At 35.1% G+C, this 23,483-nt stretch overlaps 1 protein-coding gene across 4 annotated transcripts in view; it reads right to left on the minus strand.

The window, feature by feature from the left end:
- LOC133083907 (TRAF family member-associated NF-kappa-B activator-like) overlaps positions 1 to 17,080 on the minus strand; it is a 37,679-nt gene extending 20,599 nt beyond the window's left edge. For all 4 annotated transcript variants that reach the window (XM_061179836.1, XM_061179835.1, XM_061179838.1 and 1 more), the window contains exon 1: positions 16,939 to 17,080. In XM_061179836.1, coding sequence (XP_061035819.1) covers positions 16,939 to 17,037 — 99 coding nt within the window. In that variant the 5' untranslated portion in view covers positions 17,038 to 17,080. The remainder of the gene's footprint in view (positions 1 to 16,938) is intronic.
- Between the last annotated feature and the right edge of the window lie 6,403 nt (positions 17,081 to 23,483).

Consider the following 23,483-nt stretch of genomic DNA (forward strand, 5'->3'; position numbering starts at 1 on the left):
ACAACTAACCATCCATCTGTATCAAACACCATCTGGCCGAGATGACTCTGGCTTCTGTGTATTTGACACTCCTTCCAGTTCCAAAGACTAGCAAAACAAGTGGTCTACCAGCATCTAAAGAGGTAAACAGGTACTTAGGTACTTGGTGCCAGAATGTACTTTGTATTCTTTCTCAGTGTTCAAAAGCAAAACTTAAAACAATGGTGATTAAATACAGTACACATCTTGAATTTACTAAAAATGGTTGTCCATACATACTCTCGACTATCATAAATAAAGCAAAAAGCTTATCTTAAGAAATGTCCCTTTATCCAGGCAAAATTTCAGTCCATCTTCAAAACTAAGGCAGCATATTCTCTATAAGTTTGGACATACAGCTGCTCAAGTTTTCATGGGTTTCATAAATATTAATATAGAGTTCTAGAAATTGAATTTTTTTCTACTGCTGATACTGAAAATTCTCATTTTTCATATTTTCCAAAGCACGTATTTCCTAAATGGCAAAAAAAGTTCAAGTGTCCTTAAGTCATCCATAATTCTCTAAATAGGTCAAACATTATCTCTTCTCATCCTCAAGAACTAATCCCAATATTCTGAGAAATACCATTCTTTTCCTCTAAGTATAAAAAGAGTAAAAATTTTAGTAAATATTGAATGGATTAAAAGAAAAAGCCTTGGTTTAAAAACCTTTCAAACTGTTCCAAGATTAACAAAGAGAACAAAAGCTTTATTGAAGGATTTGCTTGGCTACCACAAAAGCTCTCAATAGGGAGCTCCACAGTTCATGAAGGAAGATAATTAAATATTAATTATTCCAATATAACACTTCAGACACAAACTAATTGTCTTATCTTGAAACTTTGGTAAACTAAAAACCAACTTCAATTTTAGGTTAAAAAAAAAAAAGAGACAGTATAGGATTAGCAACTCGGAGATTCGGTTTACACAGCTCATTGCTAAACCATTCTCTGCGATATTCTCCTGTAACTAGGGAGTTATAAACCCTGCCCTCTCCCACCTTTCCGATACCAAGACTTACCTAGGAGATCTGCAATTTGACAGATCAGATTATCAATCTGATTATCTACTATTAAGTGACAGTGCTGCCACCAATTTCTCTGCATGCCAAATGGTAAACTATTTTTATTTTACAATATTGCATTTTGGTCCTGATTAATTTATTCAGCTTCTTTGAGCCTTGGTTTCTTTCACTTTGAAATGAAAATAATATTTACTTACAGGATTGAAGGAGATTGTTTATTATGGCACATAATAAGCTCTTTGCAAACATTAGTTACTTTCCTGTAATAACGAACAACGTTTCCACATAATATGTATTACTATAGCATGTAGTGCATATGTCCATTAACTAAAGCTCCGATTATCACTGTACAGAGGCAATTTGTCACCAGACTTACCACACAACCACCCCATGCTCTAAGCCAGTTTCTCAGTCCTTCTAGTTCACTGTAATCTAGGACTCAGAAGCTTCTCTTCAAGAAATCAGTGTGGTATATCCATTGAATCAAAAACATTCTGTCAAGCAAAAAAACAAACTCTGGTTGTTCAAAGTTTACAAAGAGACAAAATAGGCTCAGAAATGATTAAGAAACAAAATTGTCATTAAAAACTACAAAAGTAGCACATTTGTTGAAAACAATGCAAAAAATAACAAAATGTCCACCATCACCACCATAACAAAACCCCAGACATGTACAGAGTAAAAGTGACAGTCTCTTCCTTTACTTTGCTCTCCTTTCCTCCTCAGAGGTAATTACTACTGACACTTTGGCATTTGTCCTTTCAAAACTTCTGTGTACATGTGTATGTATCTTTTTTAAAAAATGTGAACTGTTCTGCAACCAACTTTTTCATCAATACATTATCATCATATGATCATTTCACTGACTATTTACTATGCTCCAGAAATTAGAGAGCTTTATTTTCTCTATCTCACTTAATCCTTAAACTAACCTTCTGAGATTATTTCCCACATGTTATAGATGAGAAAACTGAGGCACAAAGAGTTACAAAATAACCTGCTCAAGGTTTCTCAGTAGGTAGTAGAGCTGGGATTTGAATACAGGTTTGCCTGACCACAATGCCCAAGCCCCTAAATAAGCACCATGGCTAGACTCATGTGAGTCTATCTAGCTCTACCAAGGTCCTCTTTTGTTATATATTCTCCCTTCAGGCAATCTCATTCCCAGTGGTTGGTTATTTCCCAGACTTTCAAATTCTCCTTCTAGCAGAACCCTCCTTTGAACTCTATATCTATGTGGCCAAGTGCTACTGAAAAAGCACTTCAGATTTTACTTACTCAAATCCGATGATCTCCTCCCTCCAACTAACAAACCCCTCAAACCCCCCGCAACCCCACCAAATCAGTCCTTTTCTAGTATTCCTTCTCTCAATACATGGCACCGCTATTTATCCAGAAAGCTACAACCATCCTTGACATTTACTTGTTCTATTGCCAATCCACCACCAAGTGTCAATTTTAATCTTAAATACTCTCAAATCTATCCACTTGTTCATTTCCAATGTAGATGTAACAGTTCAAGCAGCAAACATTAATGAACTACTGCAACAGCCTAACTGCTCTTTACAATCACTTCATAAAAATTGTCTTCTCTAAATTAGGTCAAATCCCTAATAGACATTTTAAAAGCAGTTTAATTTTCTTCCTAATACTTATCAGAGTTTGAAGCTTTGCATTTACAGGATTGTTTGACTAGTCTCTGCCTAACTAGTCTGTGCCACCATTTCATGAAGTAGGGAGCATTTCTGCTGCTCATTGTCGACCCAGTAACTTAGAGCAGTTCCTGATACAATACATTGAGTAGGTGCTCAAAACAATCTTTGAATGGGTATCATAATTTAAATATTCCTAATTATTAATGAATCTTCTTGAATATATATCCTAGCATTCCTGCCTAAAAGTTTTGACAGGACATATTTCTGAAAATTAAGACCTGGAGCAAAGGATACAAACATTTTAAATTCTAATAGGTGGAAAACAAGTTTATGGCAAAGTACTCACAATGTACAATAGAAGAAATAAGGCTTCGATCAGAAACAGCCAGAAGCACCTTTATTCTAATACCAGTAGCTTCAGTAGAAAAAAAAAAGAGTGAACTACTTTATTCCTACCGACACTTTACACCAAGATAAATGTTTTGAGGAGCAAAGAAAGGAAAAAAGGAAGAGTAGTACACAATAATGAGGCCATTCACATCTTAAGTGAAAGTAAAGACATTTTAAAATAAAGTAGTACGTAAAATAAAGGCACGTTACGCCTTTATGCATTCCTTTAAAACATGTTTTACAAGCTTTTATAGGTAACATAAGCCTTGAGAGTTTACATTTCACATGGGTCAAGACTAGCTCTAGAATAAAGCAATCTGACAACACAATCCTTATGGCTTTACATTTATTGTCAGAAAAACATTTAGATCTGTGATTTATGATATAAAGATGGCATAAATTTAGTCTTATTTGAGGTTTTCACCTTATACCCACTGGTTAGTCAATAAGGCTCTTTGCTTAGCACACAGGATGATTTGAAATATTTTATATCCTTCACCTTACGTATCAGTACAAAGAAAAAGCAGTTTATAGCACAGCATCTGAACTATTTTAGAATTAAGAAAATTTCTTCCTTTCTGTACAAGTTATTGTAGATTTTTCTCTTTTAATCAAGAACTGGGCAAGAAGAGACAAATACTTCTTTTCTCAACAAGCAGATATTTTCTGATTACATAATACAAAGGCTCTGGGGACAAGCAGATCAAATGCAGGAAGTTTTCTGTAACAATCATTTATGAATATGGTAATCTGACTTTTAAATTGGCAATCAGTTTTTAAATTTTCAGATGTTTTTATTACTTTATTACTGATTCTTCTCTTGGTTAAAGAAACAATAGAGGGTACTTACGTCTTTTAAAAATATATTTGGTTTCTCCCACAAGACAGTGGCAGAAATGAGTGACAAGCAACTTGGTATAATAAAACTGATTTAATATTTAATTCCACACTGTGGAATCTTGTGATATTTGAAACTCCCTAGGCAACTTAACTAGTCAGTCACAAGATATGGCAAAGATTGCTAATTATTACCACATACGCATTCTCATTCTTTCTTTTAGTAATATAGACTTTTAAGTGGGCACATGATCATCCAGCTAGAGAATATATTTACTGGCCTTCCCCACTACTAGGTGTGACCATGTAACTAAGTTCTGGCTAACAGGGTATGAACAGAAGTGACCTGTCCAAATTCTGGACTACATCATTAAAAGGAAGTTGCTTGCTCTTCCCCACTTCTCTCTCTTCTTACTGGCAGGGAAATAACAAGTAGAGCAGCCACTGTGATTCTAGAGAGGGAAACTGTAATTTAGGGGTGAATGAGCTGCCTGACTAGCCCTGGCTACTCACTTCTGGACTGTTACATGAGAGAGAAATAAACTTCTATCTTATTTAAGCATGGTATTTCCTGATCTCTTTGTAACAATAGCTTATTCTATCTGCACAAAATTCAGGGGCCAAGCCAACTCTACCACTGCCCTATATAATAATCTCTTCTCTTATTCTTTAAGCACGTTAAAAGTTGTTTATGTCAGGGGCTACTGTGATTAAAATATTCCTCTACTTTGCAACAGTCAGAAGACCTTTTAGTCTGGGTATACCTAAGTGCTTATACAAAGCAAGAAACAGAATAAGCCATATTAGACTGTGAATCCTTTAAAAGGTACATTTTATGTTTTATGTATCTTTGAATCCCTAGCATTTATTATGTTCCTGGAACATCATAAATTATTTGTAGGATGAATAAAAGAAATATGAATGGCAAACTTTATACTCTAGCCTCTCTTAGTAAGAGATGTATAAATCACAAAGTAAGGATTTATCCAAGGATAGGGAAGATTATATTTGGTTATTTATAGCAATGGGAAGAAAACAGTTTGAAAACTTGGAATGGGCTGTGATTTAACTAGGTTAGTATAATGAATATGGACTTTTGAGTCAGATAAACTGTTTCAGTATAGATTCTGCCACTTATGTTAAAAAATTAACTTATTTCTGAGAGTCTCAGTTTCTTCATTTGAAAACAGGGTTAACAATGCCAACTTTGTAGGGCTGGGAGTATTTACATATAAAGTATGTGACTCTTGTAAAATATACTCATTCATAAAAAGTTAATTCTCCTTTCTGCTTTCTGAAGTAATATGAATTTAAGGATTGAAGGAGGGAAAAGGATACAATTCGTTCAGTATTTTCTGGGATTACCTGACATTTTTATATGGTCTAGAATAAAGGCTATACTGTAAGGAAGAGCTAAAAATATTCATGTTTTCTTATAGACTAGAGGTTCTAAGACAAACAATTTAATGTCATGGTGGTAGGTGTGCCTAGATGTAATAATGGAAAATTTGGTATAGAGAAGAACACCTCTTAGGGACCAGGGAAAGTAAATATACTTGATGATCAATAGTAGGATATTAGTAGCAGTATGAAGGATCATCCTTTGAAATTTAAGTGAGGTAATTTGGGATAAATAAAAGGCAGTATTATTCCACACAGTACCTTATGGAACTCATTACTCTACTCATACTCATACTCATTAATATGGTATAGGTGGGAAAAAATAGTGGATATATAAGTTCAGGTCTGACATTCAGTTTAATGTGCCTTCCAAGTGACAATAAGATATATGGGTCTAGAGCTCAGAGGGTAAATCTGGAGTAGGGAGATAAATTTAGGAGTCACTGTCATAGGTATTTGAAGCCACAGGAGAAGATGAAATAGCTCATACAAGAATATAAAGTAAGATGCAAAGAAGGCCTTGAATAAGTCAAATGTTTAGTGACCTGGTAGTAGAGAATAAACCTACAGAGAAAAATGAGGAACTGCAACCCAAAAAGGAATGAGAAAAATCAAATATGGTGTCTGAAATGTTAAAGAAAAATAGTGCTTTAAGTAAGAGGTAGTACAAGAGATATGATCAGTTATTAGATGGAATGAGGTAGTTCTGTGTGAACTTGAAAGACTATGGATGATTTTAGACAAAGAAGTCACAGACATGAAATCTGTGGTCAAGCAATTTTTTTTTTTTCAAATCATAGTTCTACTACTTATTAGTGATGTGGTTATGGGCAAGTTATTTCACCCTTTTTGTACTTCAGTTTCCTCATATGAAAGATAATTCTTCCTCATAAGAGCTGTATAATGATTAAATCAGATGACTGTAAAGCACTTTGGCAAACGTAAGCCTCAATAAATCTTAGTGATGATGATGGTGAAGATAAAGACATTTTAAAAAATTTAAAACCTTTTTCAAATTAGCATAACTCCATTTTTGAAAAAACATGATTCACATATTCTGGAAGGATATACATATATTACTAACAATGACTACCTCTGGGAAGTGAGGGAGAGGACCATCACTTTATATTCTGTGTATCTTGGATTATTTGCATTTTTTTCAATAAGCATGTGCTGCTTTTGTAATTTTGGCCAATAGTATTTAAAAAAAATCACTTACCTGCCTTATTTGTCTTTGTCTCCTTTATTGATTTCGAATACTCAGATGTCTTTGCTTGACAGAATGTTCTTAAATGGATGTAGCACACTGATTTTTCAAAGAGGAGCTTCTGAGTCTTAAACTGCAGTGAACTAGAAGAAATGCTGTGAGAAGAACTGACTTGGAGTATGGACAGCTAAGTGGTAAAAGGCAGGCGAATCTGTACAAACTGATGAATGACAGGTGAACAGCAATAAAACATAGATAGTAGGAGAATCTAGGCTACACTGATTTTTGTTTTTTGGTAATAGATTTTTTGAAAGTTGTGGTAAAATATATGTAACATAAAATTTGCCATTTTAACCATTTTTAAGTGTACAGTTCTGTGGCATTAAGTACACTTACATTGTTGTGCAACCATCACCACCATCCATCTCCAGAATTTTTTCATCTTCCCCAACTGAATATGTCCTTTTAAACACTAATTCCCCACTCCCTTCCCCCAGCCTCTAGGAACCACCCTACTACTTTCTGTCTCTCTGAATCCAACTAGTCTATCCATTGTATGTATATACCACATTTTGTTTATCTATTCATCCATTGAGGGGCACTTGGGTTGTTTCCACCTTTTGGTCTCTAAATAAGGCTGCTATGAACATGGGCATACAAATATCTCTTTGAATCCCTGCTTTCAGTTCATTTGGGTATATACCCAGAAGTGGAATTGCTAGATTATATGGTAATCCTATGTTTTGTTTTGAAGAAACATCATTTATTTTCCACAGTGGATACACTATTTTACATTCCCATCAGCAATGTACAAGAGTTCTAATTTCCCCACATCCTCACCAATACTGATTTTGTTTTTTTTTTTTAATTTTATTTTTTATAATAGCCATCCCAATGGGTATAAAGTGGTGTCTTACTGTGGTTTTAACTTGCATTTCCCTAATGATGTCGAGCATCTTTTCATATGCTTATTGGTCATTTGTGTTAACTTCTTTGGAGAATGTCTATTCAAGTCCTTTGCCTATTTTTTAATCACGTTGCTTTTTGTTATTGAGAGTAGGAGTTCTTTATATATTCTAAATATCAATCCTTTATCAGATAAATGATTTGCAATTATCTTCGCCCATTCCTTGGGTTGCCTTTCACTCTGTTGATAGCGTCCTTTGATGCACAAAAGTTTTAATTTTGATGAAGTCCAACTTATCTAATTTTTCTTTGTTGTCTGTGCTTTTGGTGTCATATCTAAGAAGTCATTGCCAAACCCAATGTCATGACGCTCTCCCTCTATGATTTCTTCTAAGAGTTTTATAGTCGCTCTTGCATTTAGGTCTTTGATCAGGTTTAAGTTAATTTGTATATGGTGAAAGGTAAGGGTCCAACCCAAGAACACAGACTTTCCCCCATATGTTTCTCCTTTTAATTTTTTCTTCTTCTGGCTGCTCTGTGCAGCTTGCAGGATCTCAGTTCCCCGACCAGGGATTGAACCGGGCCACCGCAGTGAAAGCCTGGAATCCTAACAACTAAGCCACCAGGGAACTCCCTCTTCTTTTAATTTCTTTCAGCAACATTTTGTAGTTTTCAGTGTGTAAGTCTGTCGCCTACTTGGTTAAGTTTATTCTTAAGTATATTATTCATTTTGATACTATTTTAAATTGAATTTTCTTAATTTCCTTTTCAGTTTGTTTAATGTTAATGATTTCTGAGTGTTGACTTTGTACCCTACAACTTTGCTGAATTTGTTTATTAGTTCTACTAGTTTGTTTGATGGAATCTTTCGGGTTTTCTACACACAGGATCAAGTAATCTGCAAACAAATGGAGATAATTTTTCTTCTCCCCTTCCAATTTGGATATTGCTTTTCTTGCCTAATTGCTTTGCGTAGGACTTACAGTGCTATGTTGAATAGAAGTAGTGAAAGTGGACATCCTTGTCTTGTTCCTGATCTCAGAGAAAAGGCTTTCAGTCTTTCGCCATGGAGTATTATGTTAGCTGTGGGTTTTTCATATATGGCCTTTATTACGTTGCAACAGTTTCCTTCTAGTCCTAGTTTGTTGAGCGCTTTTATTAAAAAAAAGGTGTTATCAATTCTTCTGCATCAATTGAGATGATCGTGTGGTTTTTGTCCCCCTCTTCATTCTGTTAAAGTGGTGTATTACATTGACTGATTTTGATTACATTGATTCACTTGACCATCCTTGCATTGCAGGAATAAATCGCACTTGGTCAAGGTATATAATCCTTTTAACATGCTGTTGAATTTCATTTGCTAGTATTTTGTTGAGGATTTTTGTATTAATATTCATAAGACATATCAGCCTGTAGTTTTCTTGTAGTGCCTTTGTCTGGCTTTGGGATTAGGGTTGCTGGCTTCATAGAACTGAGTTAGGAAAGTGTTCCATCTTGATCAATATTTTGGAAGAGTGTGGGAAGGTTTGGTGTTAATTCTTCTTTGAATGTTTGGTAGAAATCACCAGGGAAGCCATTAAGTTCTGGGCTTTCTTTGTTGTAAACTTTTTGGTTACTGTTTCAACCTCTTTACTAGATATAGGTCTATTCAGATTTTCTATTTCTCCATGTTCCAGTCTTGGTAGGTTGTGTGTTTCTAGGAATTTGTCGATTTTATCTAGGTTATCCAATTTGTTGGTGTACAATTGTTCATAGTACTTTTGGAATTCTTTTTATTTCTGTAAAATTGGTAGTATTGTCCCCTATTTCATTTCTGATTTAGTTATTTGAGTCTTCTTTTTCTTAATCAATTTGGCTAAAGATTTGTCAATTTTGTTGATCTTTTAGAAGAACCGATTCTTGGTTTCATTGGCTTTATTAGTTTCTAGTCTCTATTTTGTTTATCATTGCTCTAATCTTTACTATTTCCTTCTTTCTGGTAGCTTTGGGTTTATTTTGTTCTTTTTTTAGTTTCTTAAGGTGTAAAGTTAGGTTACTGATTTGTGATCTTTCTTCACCCTTTCAGCACTGCTTTCACTGCATCCCATAAGTTTTGGTATGTTGTGCTTTCATTTTCATTTGTCTCCAAGATATTTTCTAATTTCCCTTATGATTTTTTCTCTGACCCATTGGTTATTTAAGAGTGTGTTATTTAATTTCCACATACTTGTGAACTTCTTAGTTTTCCTTCTGCCATTGATTTCTAGTTTCATTCCACTGTGATTAGAAAAGACACTTTGTATGATTTCAATCTTTTTAAATTTATGGTGCCTTTTTAATGGCTTAAAATATGGTCTTAGAGGGCTTCCCTGGTGGCACAGTGGTTAAGAATCCGCCTGCCAATGCAGGGGACACGGGTTCGAGCCCTGGTCCGGGAAGATCCCACATGCCACGGAGCAACTAAGCCCATGAGCCACAACTACTGCGCCTGCGTGTCTGGAGCCTGTGCTCCGCAACAGGAGAGGCCGCAACAGTGAGAGGCCCGCGCACCGCGATGAAGAGTGGCCCTCGCTCGCCACAACTAGAGAAAGCCCTCGCACAGAAACAAAGACCCAACACAGCCAAAAATAAAATAAATAAATTAAAAAAAAAAAACCATGGTCTTAGAGAATGTTTCATGTTAACTTGAAAAACATGTGAATTCTGCTACTGCTGGGTGGAATATTCTGTATATGTCTGCTATTTCCAATTGGTCCATGATGTTGTTCAAGTCTTCCATTTCCTTATTGATCATCTTTGTCTGGTTGTTCTATCCATTAATGGAAGTGTTGAAAGTGAGATATTGAAGCCGCCTATTGTTACTGTAGTCATCTATTTCTTCCCTTAAATACTATAAATTTGTGCTTTGTATAATTTTGAGTTTTGATGTTCAGTGCATATATGTTTATAACTGTTATATCTTCTTGATACCACGATCCTTTTATCACTATGTAATGTCCCTCCCTTTTTTTGTAACAATTTTTGACGTAAAGTCTACTTTGTCTGATATTAGTAATAGCCACACTTGCTCTCTTTTGGTTACTATTTGCATGGAGTCTTTTCCCATCCTTTCATTTTCAATCTATGCATGTTTTAAAATCTAAAGTGAGTCTTACAGACAGCACATAGTGGAATCCTGTTTTTTTATCCATTATGCTAATCTATGTCTTTTGAGTAGGGTGTGACCCATTTACACTTAAAGTAATTACCCATAGGGAAGTACTTACTTTTGTCATTTTGTTCTTTATTTTTTGTATGTCTTATAGCATTTTGTTCCTCATTTATTCTGCTACTGCCTTCCTCTGTATTTAGTTGTTTTTTTGTAGTGACACACTTTGATTCCCTTCTCCTTTCCTTTTGTGCATATTTTATATTTTCTTTCTGGTTATCACTGAGATTACATATAATATCCTGAAGTTATGACAATCTATCTCAAATCGACAACAACTTAACTTCAGTTGTATACAAAAACCTTATGCCTTTATAGCTCTGCCCCCCACTTTGTTATTGATGTCACAAATTTCACCTTTATATACTGTGTACCCATTAATATAGACTTAAAATTGTTTTTTATACATTTGTCTTTTCAATCCTGTAGAAAATAAAAAGCAGAGTTACAAACCAAAATTACAATAATACTGATTTTTATATTTGTCTATGTATTTACCTTTCCCAGAGGACTTTATATTTTTACTTGGCTTCAAGTTACTCTCTAGCACTCTTTCACTTCAACTTGGACATTCCTTAGCACTTCTTGTAAGTCAGGTCCAGGGGTAATGAACTCCTTCCACTTTTGTTTGTCTGGGAATATTTTAATTTCTCCCTCATTTCTGAAGGACAGTTTTGCCAGATATAAAATTCTTGGTTAACAGTTTTTTTTCTTCAATACTTAAAATACATCATCCCATTGTCTTCTGGTCTGCAAGGTTTTTGCTGAGAAATCCACTGACAGCTTTACTGGGGTTCCCTTGTACATGATGAGTCACTTTCCTCCTGCTGCTTTCCAGATTCTACCTTTGTCTTTCAACAGTTTGATTATAATTTGTCTTGATGTAGGACTCTTGGATTTATCCTACATGAAGTGTGTTGAGCTTCCTGGATTTGTATATCCATGTTATTCCTCAAACTTGAGAAGTTTTATTATTTATTCAAATAATCTATTTCTTCAAAAGAACTTCTCTCTTCTCCTTCTCCCATGATGCATATATTGCTGCACTTGATAGTGTCCTGTAAGTCCCTTAGGTTCTGTTGACTTTTCTTTCTTTTTTCTTTTTGTACCTCAGGCTCCATTTTTTCAAATGACCTGTCTTTAAGTTCATTGATTCTTTCCTCTGCCTGTTCAAGTGTATTCTTGAACCCCTCTAGTAAAATTTTTATTTTGTTCATATTATTGCTTTCCCGATTTCCTTTAGTTCTTTGAGTCTGGCTTCCTTCAGCTCTTTGAGCATATTTACAACAGTTATTTAAAAATCTTTGTCTATTAAGTCTGATGCATGTGTTTCTTCAGGGGCTGTTTCTGGAAATTTATTTTGTTCTTTTGAAAGGGCCATGTTACTTCCCTGGTGGTCCAGTGGTTAAGAATGTGCATTTCAGCAAGCCTGGCATCTCACATTAAAATGGGAATAATTATGTTGTCTCTTGAGGATACAGATGCCTCTGTAACCCCCTCATATGAAGCTGTCTAGTGTCATATCAAACCACAGGGGTTGGGTGATGGAGTTAGATGTGGGAGAACAAAAAGATAAGTATGATCTTGCTTCATTATTGCCACTTCTGGGCCATTACTCGTTTAAACTTAAGCAAAAGACTATTCACAAGGCATTCATTTATACCAGTCTCTCCTCAAAACAGTTATCTTCCAAGATTCTAGTCATTTCCTCACATTCAAGAATTTTTGCTCTTCCTTTCACAACAGTCCCTCTAAATGCTCCTAAACCTACCACCATTCTAGGAGAATTGCTCTAGTCTTAGAGTTTCTTGAATTCCTCAATCTCATTCCAGCTACCCACTTTTATGACTCATTATGAAGATAGAAGATCCTAAACATCTATATTTACTCATTGACAATAACCTATCCTTTGAACTCTCACATTCTTCTACTCCCTCTGTATCTGTTCTCTCACTTCATGAACACTTCAGCCATAAACCCCCTTTTTGTTCTTACTCTGTTAGATTCCTCCTAGATTAGCTTCTTTCTGATTTTAGCTTGTATCGCAAAGCACATATTTCAATTGCTTTAGTATGCACTTTCTGGCCACCTAACCAGAAATTCTTCTACTCTTAACTCTACAATCTCTTAATCCTGAATTTGGCCACCCACTTGTTCTACTTCTATATCAAGAAACTTGCTGAAAAAATAGCCAGCAAACATGGATTGACACCACCAAAAATTCATGGTAAAGGCTGGATGCAAAATTTTTCTTCTTTCTTTTCTTAACTGAAGCTTTCAAGTCTTTATTACCACTTTCAGAATATCCTAAAATCATTTCACTCAGTAGATGACCTTATCTTGTATTTCACAGGAAAAAAATGGACTCTCATATGATAACCCTACTATTTTTTGTTTATTTGATTTTTTAAATTGAATAAATTTGACATGTAACATTTTGTAAGTTTAAGGTGTAGTGTGTTACTTTGATACATTTATATATTGTAATAGGATTGTTGTAGTCATATTTTTCACATTAAATAATTATAGTACAATACTATTATCTATATTCGTTATACTGTGCATTGGATCTCTATGGCTTATTTACTACTTGTTACAAATTTAAACACCATCAGTCTTATCTGCCCCCCTCCAACTCCTTAGTAACCACCATTTTACTCTCTGTTTTTTACAGGTTTGACTTTTTTTGGATTCCAGATATAAGTGATTCATGACAACCCTTTTAACTTCCTGCCACCTCCACCTCTTATCTGCAAACTTATTTTCATTTGCAGCTATTTCTCTCTCTTGCTCCCTCCAATTCTTAGAGGAATGGGTGTTTCTCCTCTTGTTCATAGTAAATTCCTTAACCTATTTCTGAATCTCCAGTGACCAACTGGTTTTCCTTATTTTCTTCCTCTTACCCTCCTGTCCTTCATATTTTCCTTCACCCCATACATATAACTCAGAAATGTTATAAACATTCAAGGCTATGATGAAATCTGTTGTTCTATAACCTATATCTATAATCTCCAATTCAGAACTCTACCTAGGCTTTTAGGTCCATATTTGCAACCATCCATTGGACATTTTCACCTGCATGTCCCATAGGTAACCAAACCTAATAACTAAAATCTAATTATACATCTTATTTCCCAATCCCTTAAATCTGAACCTTCTTCTCCATTCTTGGTTTCAGTTCATCAGCACCACGATTAATCCAGTCTTCTCTTCCAGATACATGGGTATCATCTTAGAATCTATGCCATCACCCTCAGAAGTGGCCTACATTCAGATGCCACCTGCTTTTCATTCTATCTCCTAAATAAGTCTTAGATTTCTTCCCAAATTTATTCCCAATGTTTAAGTCCTCATTTTGATCGCTTGAAATGATTGCATTCATTCTTTCTTTTGTAAATTGAAGCATATGTATTTAATATATGCATATTAATAGAAATATAATTTTTTATATATATATATATATATATATATATTAAAATGCAACTTGATGGTTGCCACTTATTTTTATATTCCTGGATCTTAGACCATTGCTTAGCATCAATATATGTTTGTTGAGTGAATTCCAGACTATCCTCTATCCTATTTATCCTCTATCCCACTGTCAGGAAGACTTTTCTAAAGCATATATTAAATCCTTCAATAAATTTTGAATGAGTAAGAATACAGTACAAACTACATAGTCATAATCATCGAGACAGGGCTCTAATCTACCTTCACAGCTTCTTTTCCTATACTGCCCTATAGTTCCTTTTGGAGCCATAGAATCACCTTATGGTACATAAAACATACCATACATTCCCTCACTTCCAAGATTTTATTATATACTATTCTCTCTCTGCTTGCAGGATCCGTCTTCCCTAATTTACCCAACTCCTCCTAATCTTAGCTAAAGGGTTGGGCTTAGTAGTGGACTTATGACCTGATCCTTCCAGACTGAGACAGATGCCTCTTCTCTGTGCTCACATATTATCCTGCACAGATCTCTACTGTAGCACTTAGTATGCTATGGTAATAACTTGATCTTCCTTTTTTACTTATTGAAAGTTCCTTAAGGACATAAACTATATTTTATTTCAGTATTCTCAGAACCTCATTAAGGACCCAGAACACAGCAGACACTCAATAATGTTTCTTAAATAAATCAGAATATTTAGAGTTTAACATATAAGAATATATAGTATACATTTTTTCTTCCCGTTCTTGAGAAACGTAAAAAAATATTTCCCTTTCCCCTCTTTAAGATAACTGCTGCTGTGAGTGAAGGTTTCTTCCACGGCAGATAAGAGATTAAATTACAAAAGTTTTCAATTGCTTACCACTGGCCAGTGCAGAAAGAGGAGGAGACAGAGAAATTCCTGTGTCTGCCTTAACCCAAGAATATCTCAATACTCCTTTTCCCTAATTCTGTGTTTCCTAACTTTTCTAGAACACGTACAGCATTGTTGAAGTTTCTTAATGAACCTAATGGGAAAATAAGAAGAATAAAAGCTGGGAGTTTTTGTTTTGTTTTTTAAAAAGTGATTATGCCTTATACATGAACTGGAAGGGAAAAGAAATCCAAACTTCATTTCAATAATCGAGAAAGTGCCTGTCATTATCCCATCTCTGTTTCTCTTATGCACCCCTAATGAAGACCTCTAGCCCAATAAGTTTACCTGTATAACTGTCAGTATTCTTTTGTAAATCAAAAGGAGAATCACAAAGAATAATGATAATTTCTGAGGAATGCAGTGAAGTATGTATAACAGCTAGCTTTATAGTAGATGTATCAAATGGAAAGGAGGAAGGGAATTGTGTAGTTCCTATATTTATGGAAGAAACTAAGAACCGCATGGCTAGCATATTTCTTAGACTTCAGAATTTCACAGGCTAGTAAATTTATTTTTTTTAATTGAGGGAACCAACATAAGATCCTCCACTTTCAACTGCCTATGCAGGAATAATTTAACATAGCAGGCCTTAGGCTGTTTATCTTCAGAAAGGCCTATTTGCAAGGCTGGCCCTTGACAGCATCTGGGAACTTGATTTTTGAAAACATTTAAGTGATGAGATTCTAAATGCTGTGCCAGCCTACTTAGACTGTACCATGAGATTTATGGTGAATAACTACTTTCTTTCTGAGAATCTGAAATTCTGGTTGACAGAGGGTGCCTATGTAACCAGCCCTTAAAAAAACCCAACCTCTTGAGTCTCAAATGGAGTTCCCCATGCCAAAACACTGCAAGTGTGTTGAGTGAATTTTTGAAGCTGGAGAGAGGGTGCACTCTGTGGGACCTCTCACAGGAGGGAAAGAGCGTAGGAAGCCTGCGCACAGATTCCTCTAGACTCCACCTGATGTCTTTTTCCATTAGTGATCTGGCTGTGTATCTTTACAATGTCTCTGTAATAAATCTTAGCTCTGAGTATGACAGTATACTAAGTCCTGTGAGTCCTTCTAGAGAATCGCAGAATGTGTGGGTGGTATTGGGGACCCCCAAAACACTAAGTAATGATATTAAACAAGCAAACAAAAAACTCTATGATCATCATTCAATGAATATATATGTTAATAAAATTTTGCTCTTTATTCTGACAGTACAGAAACATGGAAACAGTATCAGAATAAAGGACAGAATTTTAAACGGAATAAATTTAGCATTGTAAGAAGTTCATTACATTATTCTCATTTTTCTCATTTTGCTGTAGACCAGTGAAAACCTTATAATGGACCAATAACAGACATGTGCCTGGTAACTACTAGACCAAGTAATTTTTGCCTGGGTATACCTTTCTTCCAATTTACTTTCTTTTGAAACTGAAAGCACTAAACAGAAGTTTTATGTGTACAGGAGTAATTTAAAAAAGCTGAACATTCTGGTAAGCCACTAAAGATTTCACTGAAATAGTTGATTTTTAACTGTTACATTTAAAGAATGGAAGACTATTATAAATTAATAACAAATTTAGTTCCAGGATATTTTAAGATTTGTATAGTCTTCTCACCAGCCAAATAACAATGTAAAAAAAAAACCAAAAAATAAAACTAGCTGAGATAGTAATACTTCTGACTTTCAGTTTGTCATTTTATTTAAAAATCATTTATGGAAGATAACATTCTTATCTTTCCTCAATACAATCACCTTAAAATGAATTCTTCCCACAGGTCACAATGGTTTTAAAAAAGATAGCAAATAAAAATCTCAAATTTCATCCATTAATATATCACTGTGTTTTAGTTCTTCAAGGCACTTTCTAACAATATAATATTTTCCATTGCACAACACTCAAATTCCATTTACCAGGGTAAATAACTTTCAAAACCAAAACCACATACCTTTTGCTGTAGTTCTTTTACTGCTGAATCTCTATCCATGCATGCCTGTCGAAAGGCTTCATAAGCTTTATTGAGTTGCTCGCCAATGTTTTTATCCATTCCTCTCCGTCCTGTAGCATCACTATAAATGATGGAGTAAATGACAGGTCTGGAAAATAATTGAAAAATTTAGACAGCTATTAAGTTATATAAATCTCATTTAAAAAATGTACCTCAAAGACAGTTCTATATGGTTTATCATGAACATTATAGCACCAAGTACTATAAAGTTTTATAAAGGCAAAAAAGCCTCATTTAAAATCCTGATCAGAAATATTGTGAAACCTTAACTTCTACAATTTTTAAATATTCTTTACTAATGTTTAAGGAGCAATTAGGGTTCTAGTTCATAAAGATGTTACTTTGCAAATGGTATTCTATAAATGCAAGCTAAAAATGGAAAAATATAAAAGGCCATTTGTTATTAATCTTTATTACAGAAATGCACAACAGGATTAGCAATGTGAGAAGGGACTTCTTTTTACTAAACGGACAGTTACTCCCACTTACAAGGTAAATGCTTGCTACACTGAAATTAGAGCAAAATTAAGTAGATAAATGTTTGTGCATGGAGTTCACACTGTTGTTATCACAGAGCAATTAAAATGTGTGAAAATGCTCTTATTTTAGCACAAAATCTAGGGAGAGCTGCCGTTGGACTGTACATTAAAAAAGACAAATCACATCCCATCAGTCCTACCCCTATGCTCTATTAGTTTTCCAACTTTTTTGCTATTTCTGAACTACAGGTGATTTACTCAGTGGAGGTAATTTACTTTTATCGTCTCAACTTGCATAGCATCTCTAATGACATTCCCTGACTCTGAGCAGAGGGTCATCTAATGACTGATTCTTCCTGTCAAGCTGTAAAAACCACACCACAGAGCCTTTCTCTTTAATCCTCTGAAAGCCACAGGGTAGACAAAGTTCTCTATCAGTCATAGGGGATTTGGGGGGTACCAAATTATTTCACTCCCTTATGATTGGAAATCCTTCGTAACAGTCTCTAACCTTTTATAACACTTTTATTTTATCTTCAGGTATACATGCTTTAAAAAACTTTCAGTATTTTACATTAAGATGTTCATATAACATAAATTCACCATTCTAAAGTATACACTTCTGTGGTTTTCAGTATATTCACAATGTTGTGTAACCATCACCAATATCTAATCACAGAACATTTTTATCACCTCAGAAAGAAACCCTGTACCTATTAGCAGTTAGTCCCAATTCACATCTCCCTTCTATCCCCTGACAACCACTAATCTACTTTCTGACTCTATGGATTTGCCTACTTTGGACGTTTGGAGTCATAAAATACATGGCCTTTGTGTCTGGCTTTTTTCATGTAGCATAGTATTTCCAACCTTTAACCATGTTGTAGCATGTAACAGTACTTCATTGTTTTTTATGTCTGAATAATATTTCATTTTATGAATATACTACATTTTGTTTATTCATTTCTCAGTTAATGGACATTTGGGTTGTTTCCACTTTTTGGTTATTTTGAATAAAGCTACAATTTGTGTATACATATCTGTGTGAACATATGTTTTTAATCTCTTAGATATATGCCTGGGAGCAGAATTCCTGGGACAGATGACAATTATGTTTAACTTTTTGAGGAACTGCCACAAAAGTTCCAGACATTTCCACAGAAGCTGTACCATTTTATATTTCCACTAGCAACGTACAAGAGTTCCAATTTCTCCACATCTTCACCAATAATTGTTGTCCATTTAAAAATTATATGCTAGGATCCTAGGGGGTATGAAGTGATACCTCATCAGTTTTGATGTTGAGCATCTTTAGTGCTTATTGGTCATGTGCATATCTTCTTTGGAGAAATGTCTAGTCAAGTCCTTTGCCCACTTTTCATATATACATACATATATATATAATTTGTAATATTTTCTCCCATTCTATAGATTATCTTTTCATTTCTTTGATAGTGTCCTTTGACAAAGTTTTTAGTTTGATGAAGTCCAATTTATCTATTTTTTTTTTTGTTCTTGTGCTTTTCATATCATATCTAAGAAACCATTGCCTAACCCAAGATCACATGGATTTTCACCTGCATTTCCTTTTAGAAATTTTATAATTTTAGCTTTTACATTTAGATCTTTGATCCATATTGCGTTAATTTGTATAATATGGTATGAGGTAGGGCTCCAGATTCATTCCTCTGCATGTGGCTAGCCAGTTGTCCTGGTATCATTTGTTGAAAAGGCTATTCTTTTCCCACTGAATGCCCTTGGCAGCCTTGGTGAAAATCAGTTGACCATAAATCACAATGCCCTTTTATATACCTAGGTAACATTTCAATCCCATCAGCCAGTCTTTCACTTTAAGATACTAAATACACTCCTAAGTTATTTTCTAGGCTTGATAAAAACAATTTCAAGGATTTTATTATGGGGATTACAGTGTCTTTACCTGGTGAAGCAATGAAAGAATGATATATTTTTTAGGCACTCCACTTGAAATTTGTTTTTACTGCTACCTCTGATAGATGGAAAAGATGAAATACTGTTAGGATAATTAACATTGCCAGGATCTCTGACATACCATAGACACTATGGAAACATGAGTAATTAGCATGAACACAAAGCATCACTTTGAGTATTTATTTAGATACTATTATCATTCAAAAAATTGATTTAGGGTGGCTTAAAAAAACACACAAGATTAAAAATAAGTATATAAGCAGGAAAAGAAAAATAAGGGTAGGTAGCTACAGGGACTATAGTATACTGTAATATGCTCATGCAGAAATTAGATGATTTAAGTAGCTAAGTGGCTAGGTTGTCTATCACTGTCTTAATAAGCTGCAGATGTCATAACAAATTGTCAATGTAAACCACACCTATATTTATCTGGGACAAACAAGAGGCTTGAATTGGGAACCCATCTAGTTTCTTGTTTTGTTCTATCACTGACTGACCCTGTGAGCTTAGTTCAGGGCCACTAAATCTTTTTGGACTCAAGTTTCTATCTCTTCAAAACAAAAAAAGATGTCTGGATTCAATTTCTAAGAAACTTCTTTGTTCTACAGTTCTTGAGTCTGTGAATCTAAAAATGCATGTCTGTTCCATCAAGAAGGTGCATTCTTGCTTTTAAAAATGTAAATACAGTACTAAAAACAGCTGCATCATATGCAAGTAAATCATGTGCAGCCTTCATTTCAGTTCCTTGAATTAGATCACACAAATGTCACTAGGAAGAGTTACTGAGTAAATTCCACATGGATGCATCCTATTTCCTGAAATAAGAATGTATGCTGGGGAGATATGATTCAGGTCAATACAACTAAATAAATGATACATTTAATTCCTATCTCACAACCAAGAAAATTGGGTGTTAGATCAGTGACACTGACCAGAGAAAAAGGAAACAGTCTCTGGGACCCAGCTAATTAAATTGGACAGATTTCAAATATTAACACCCTGAACTTTAAAGCCACTTGTTCCTCTATTTTTTAAAGCATTTGTTAAGTGTAAAATTAATTTTACAATTTAAGAGGCAGTCACAATTCAATTACATTTTGGTATGCCTTCTGCAAAACTTGCCAGGCTCCAGGGAAATGGTTTTATTTATAATAAACATGCTCAAACTCAAATCAAATGGCCACTCTCATCCCCTAAACCCAGGAGGTCCAAGCTAGAGCCAGCTCTGCCTTGGAAACATTCTTCTAGTTATGGCTTCACTCTTTTAAATGTATTTTAAGGAAAGCCTTCCGTGGTAATTTCTTTATTTCTGGGTTTGGTTTACTGGTTTCCTCATACCACACAAGGAAAAACTTAACTCACTGATGCCCAAGACAGTAGCTGGGTGGGCAGAATACAAAGCATTCCACCCCCCGGGTAATCCTGGCTTCAGGATAGTCCTGTCACACCCACCTCTATTCCTCTGACAGAAGTTCCTTTTTTCCTTTGGGTTGTTCCTGTAAGATGGAAAATGGAGGGTGGCAAGTTCCTATTCTGCCTCGAGGTCCAGCATGTGCTTGCACAGGAAGAAGTACTAAGAAAATCCCTGGGCATCAGGCTGCTTCCTCTTTCATTGATCCTTGGTTCATAATGAAACTGTTCTAGGATAGGAGAATCAGCCTGCATGAGGGCAATAATTTTATTTTCCCTTGGTAAAATTTCCCAGCTCCAACAAAGGTGTGTCAACTACTAGGGCCAAACTTTGATTTCAATAACATATATGCCATTATGATTCAATTAAATTAGAAAAACTGAAGTACGTGTTTGCTTAATACATGTAAGGCACTATGTGGGATGCAGCAAGGGGCTTTAGGGATAGTGCCACCTTAATGTTGTGTTCCTTTTACAAAGTTTTTCACCAGCTCTTCATTTCCTGTTACTTGTATTCCAATCTGACTGATAAGGCTCAAAGGAGTTAAATGACCTGCATACAGCTACAAAGCTATAAGCAAGTGACTGGGACTAAATCTTTGAAACTCTTAGTTCAAGGATTGTTTATTAAAGCCAGCTGCAAAGTATTCTCCTAGAATGCCATGATGGATATTTCATTCCATAAAACATTTACTGAGTGCCAACAAAAAACAAAGCCTGGGCTGGGCGCCACTGATGTAGTGAAAACAAAACAGACATGAAACCTACCCTGACCAAGGCACCATTAGCTGTAACTTAAAGAATATATATGAGCACCTGGAGATATTTAAAGGCTAGAGTTTGGAAAGGAAAGTGCTCACATCTATTTACAAGGTTTAGGAAAGGCTTTGAGAGGTAGATGGCATTTGACTTGGGTTTTGAATTATGGGTAGGGATGACCTCACCCATTCCTTTTATTTGACTGTCAAATAGCAGTCATCCTTTCTAAAACAGGTTCCTGACAGCTATAAAGATATTTTTTTGTGCTAGATAATATCCATTCTTCACTAAAACAGCCCAGGATTACATACATTTCTTACGCATTGTTCAGTTTGAACTTCCAGATCAGGACAACTCTGCAAACCTGAGACAATTCTTAAGTATAACAATTACAGTTACTTATAGAAGTGATTAATTAGGCTAGTGCTTGTCCATGATGCTTGAAAAGAAGCAAGGGTAGTAACGAAATAAAGGACAAGTCCTATATCTGCTCTGGACCTCGATTTTCCTTGCTTTTAAAATGAAGAGGTTACAAGACATAATCTCCTTCAACTTTATGATTAGACAGCATTTCTAAACAAATACAGAGTATAGAAGCTTTTGCTTGGCAAATATAGTGATTTATTTTTCCTCATAAATGATATCATAGATTTAAAAGTTACAAGCCAGTTGATATGGTAATTCATTTAAAGATAGTGAGACGTATGGAATAAAGTTATATGGGATGTCCTAGAAGAGATATGATACTGTGAAAATATGTGATATGAAAATACATGATGTAACACTGTGAAAATTAATGACTTTATTTAATAACAATTATATAGTCCCTCCTAACACTTCACTAGGTAGAATGAAAAAAAAAGTACAGGCTTTGAATTCAGATCTCAGATCTGCAGTTTTCTAGGCATTTACTTAGCTTCTCTGAGTATTAGTTTTCTTATACATAGTTTGTAGGTTTATTGTGAAGATTGAGATCATATATGAAGCAATATCTGTTAACTGTTCCTCAATATCCATTCTCTCCTCTTCTAGTATTCCTGATTTTTAGCTGATGTGGTCATGTGACTGTGTTCTGGTCATCAGCAAGTAAGTGTAACTTCCAAGACAAGCTCTCTTCTTTTTCCCTTTCCCAGTTGGATGGAATATTGTGGTTAGTCACCCGAAACACTGTGGTGAGGGCAACACTTCCAGGATGGTGGAACAAGGAGATGTGGAACAACAAGAATGAAGATGCCCAGGTTCTTGACACTGTGGAGCTGCCAGATCAGCTCTGGACATCTTATACTTTGAATTGTAACAGAGCTGCCAGATCAGCTCTGGATATCTTATACTTTGAATTGTAATACGTGAGAGAAATAAAATATCTGTCTTATTTGTTTAAGCCACTGTCTTTGGGGCTGAGCTGTATCCTAACTGAGAGGAGCTGAGCTGTACCCTAACTGGTACAATATTCAAGACTGGTTCAGTGCTGAACACACAGTAGGGGAAAGAGACAAACTCATAGTCTTTGCCTTTTAAGCTCTAATTAGAGCTTATAATTTAGTAAGGCAGAAACACATGGAAGTGATTAACCATATTAGCAGGTCAATTATAAATGTGTAAAAATGTATAAGCGTATCTTGATAGGTATCTGGGAAACACAGGTAGAAGCATTTGTAGGAACTGACCCAAAGGATCACTCAAGATTTGTACATTTCATTGTATTTAAGTTTTATCTCAAAAGAAGAAGAAAAGAAAGAACTGTTAAATAAAGAGTATAAGCAGGAAGAAGGCTCAATAGAAGGAACAATTAACATGAGAGGAACTGTGGAAGGCTTCACAGAGGATCTGACGCTTATACTGGGCCCTGAAATATGAGAAGGATTTCAACAAGTAGAGAATGAGAGG

The sequence above is a fragment of the Eubalaena glacialis genome, unplaced genomic scaffold (assembly GCF_028564815.1).
Source record: "Eubalaena glacialis isolate mEubGla1 unplaced genomic scaffold, mEubGla1.1.hap2.+ XY scaffold_847, whole genome shotgun sequence".
Taxonomy (NCBI): Eukaryota; Metazoa; Chordata; class Mammalia; order Artiodactyla; family Balaenidae; genus Eubalaena; species Eubalaena glacialis.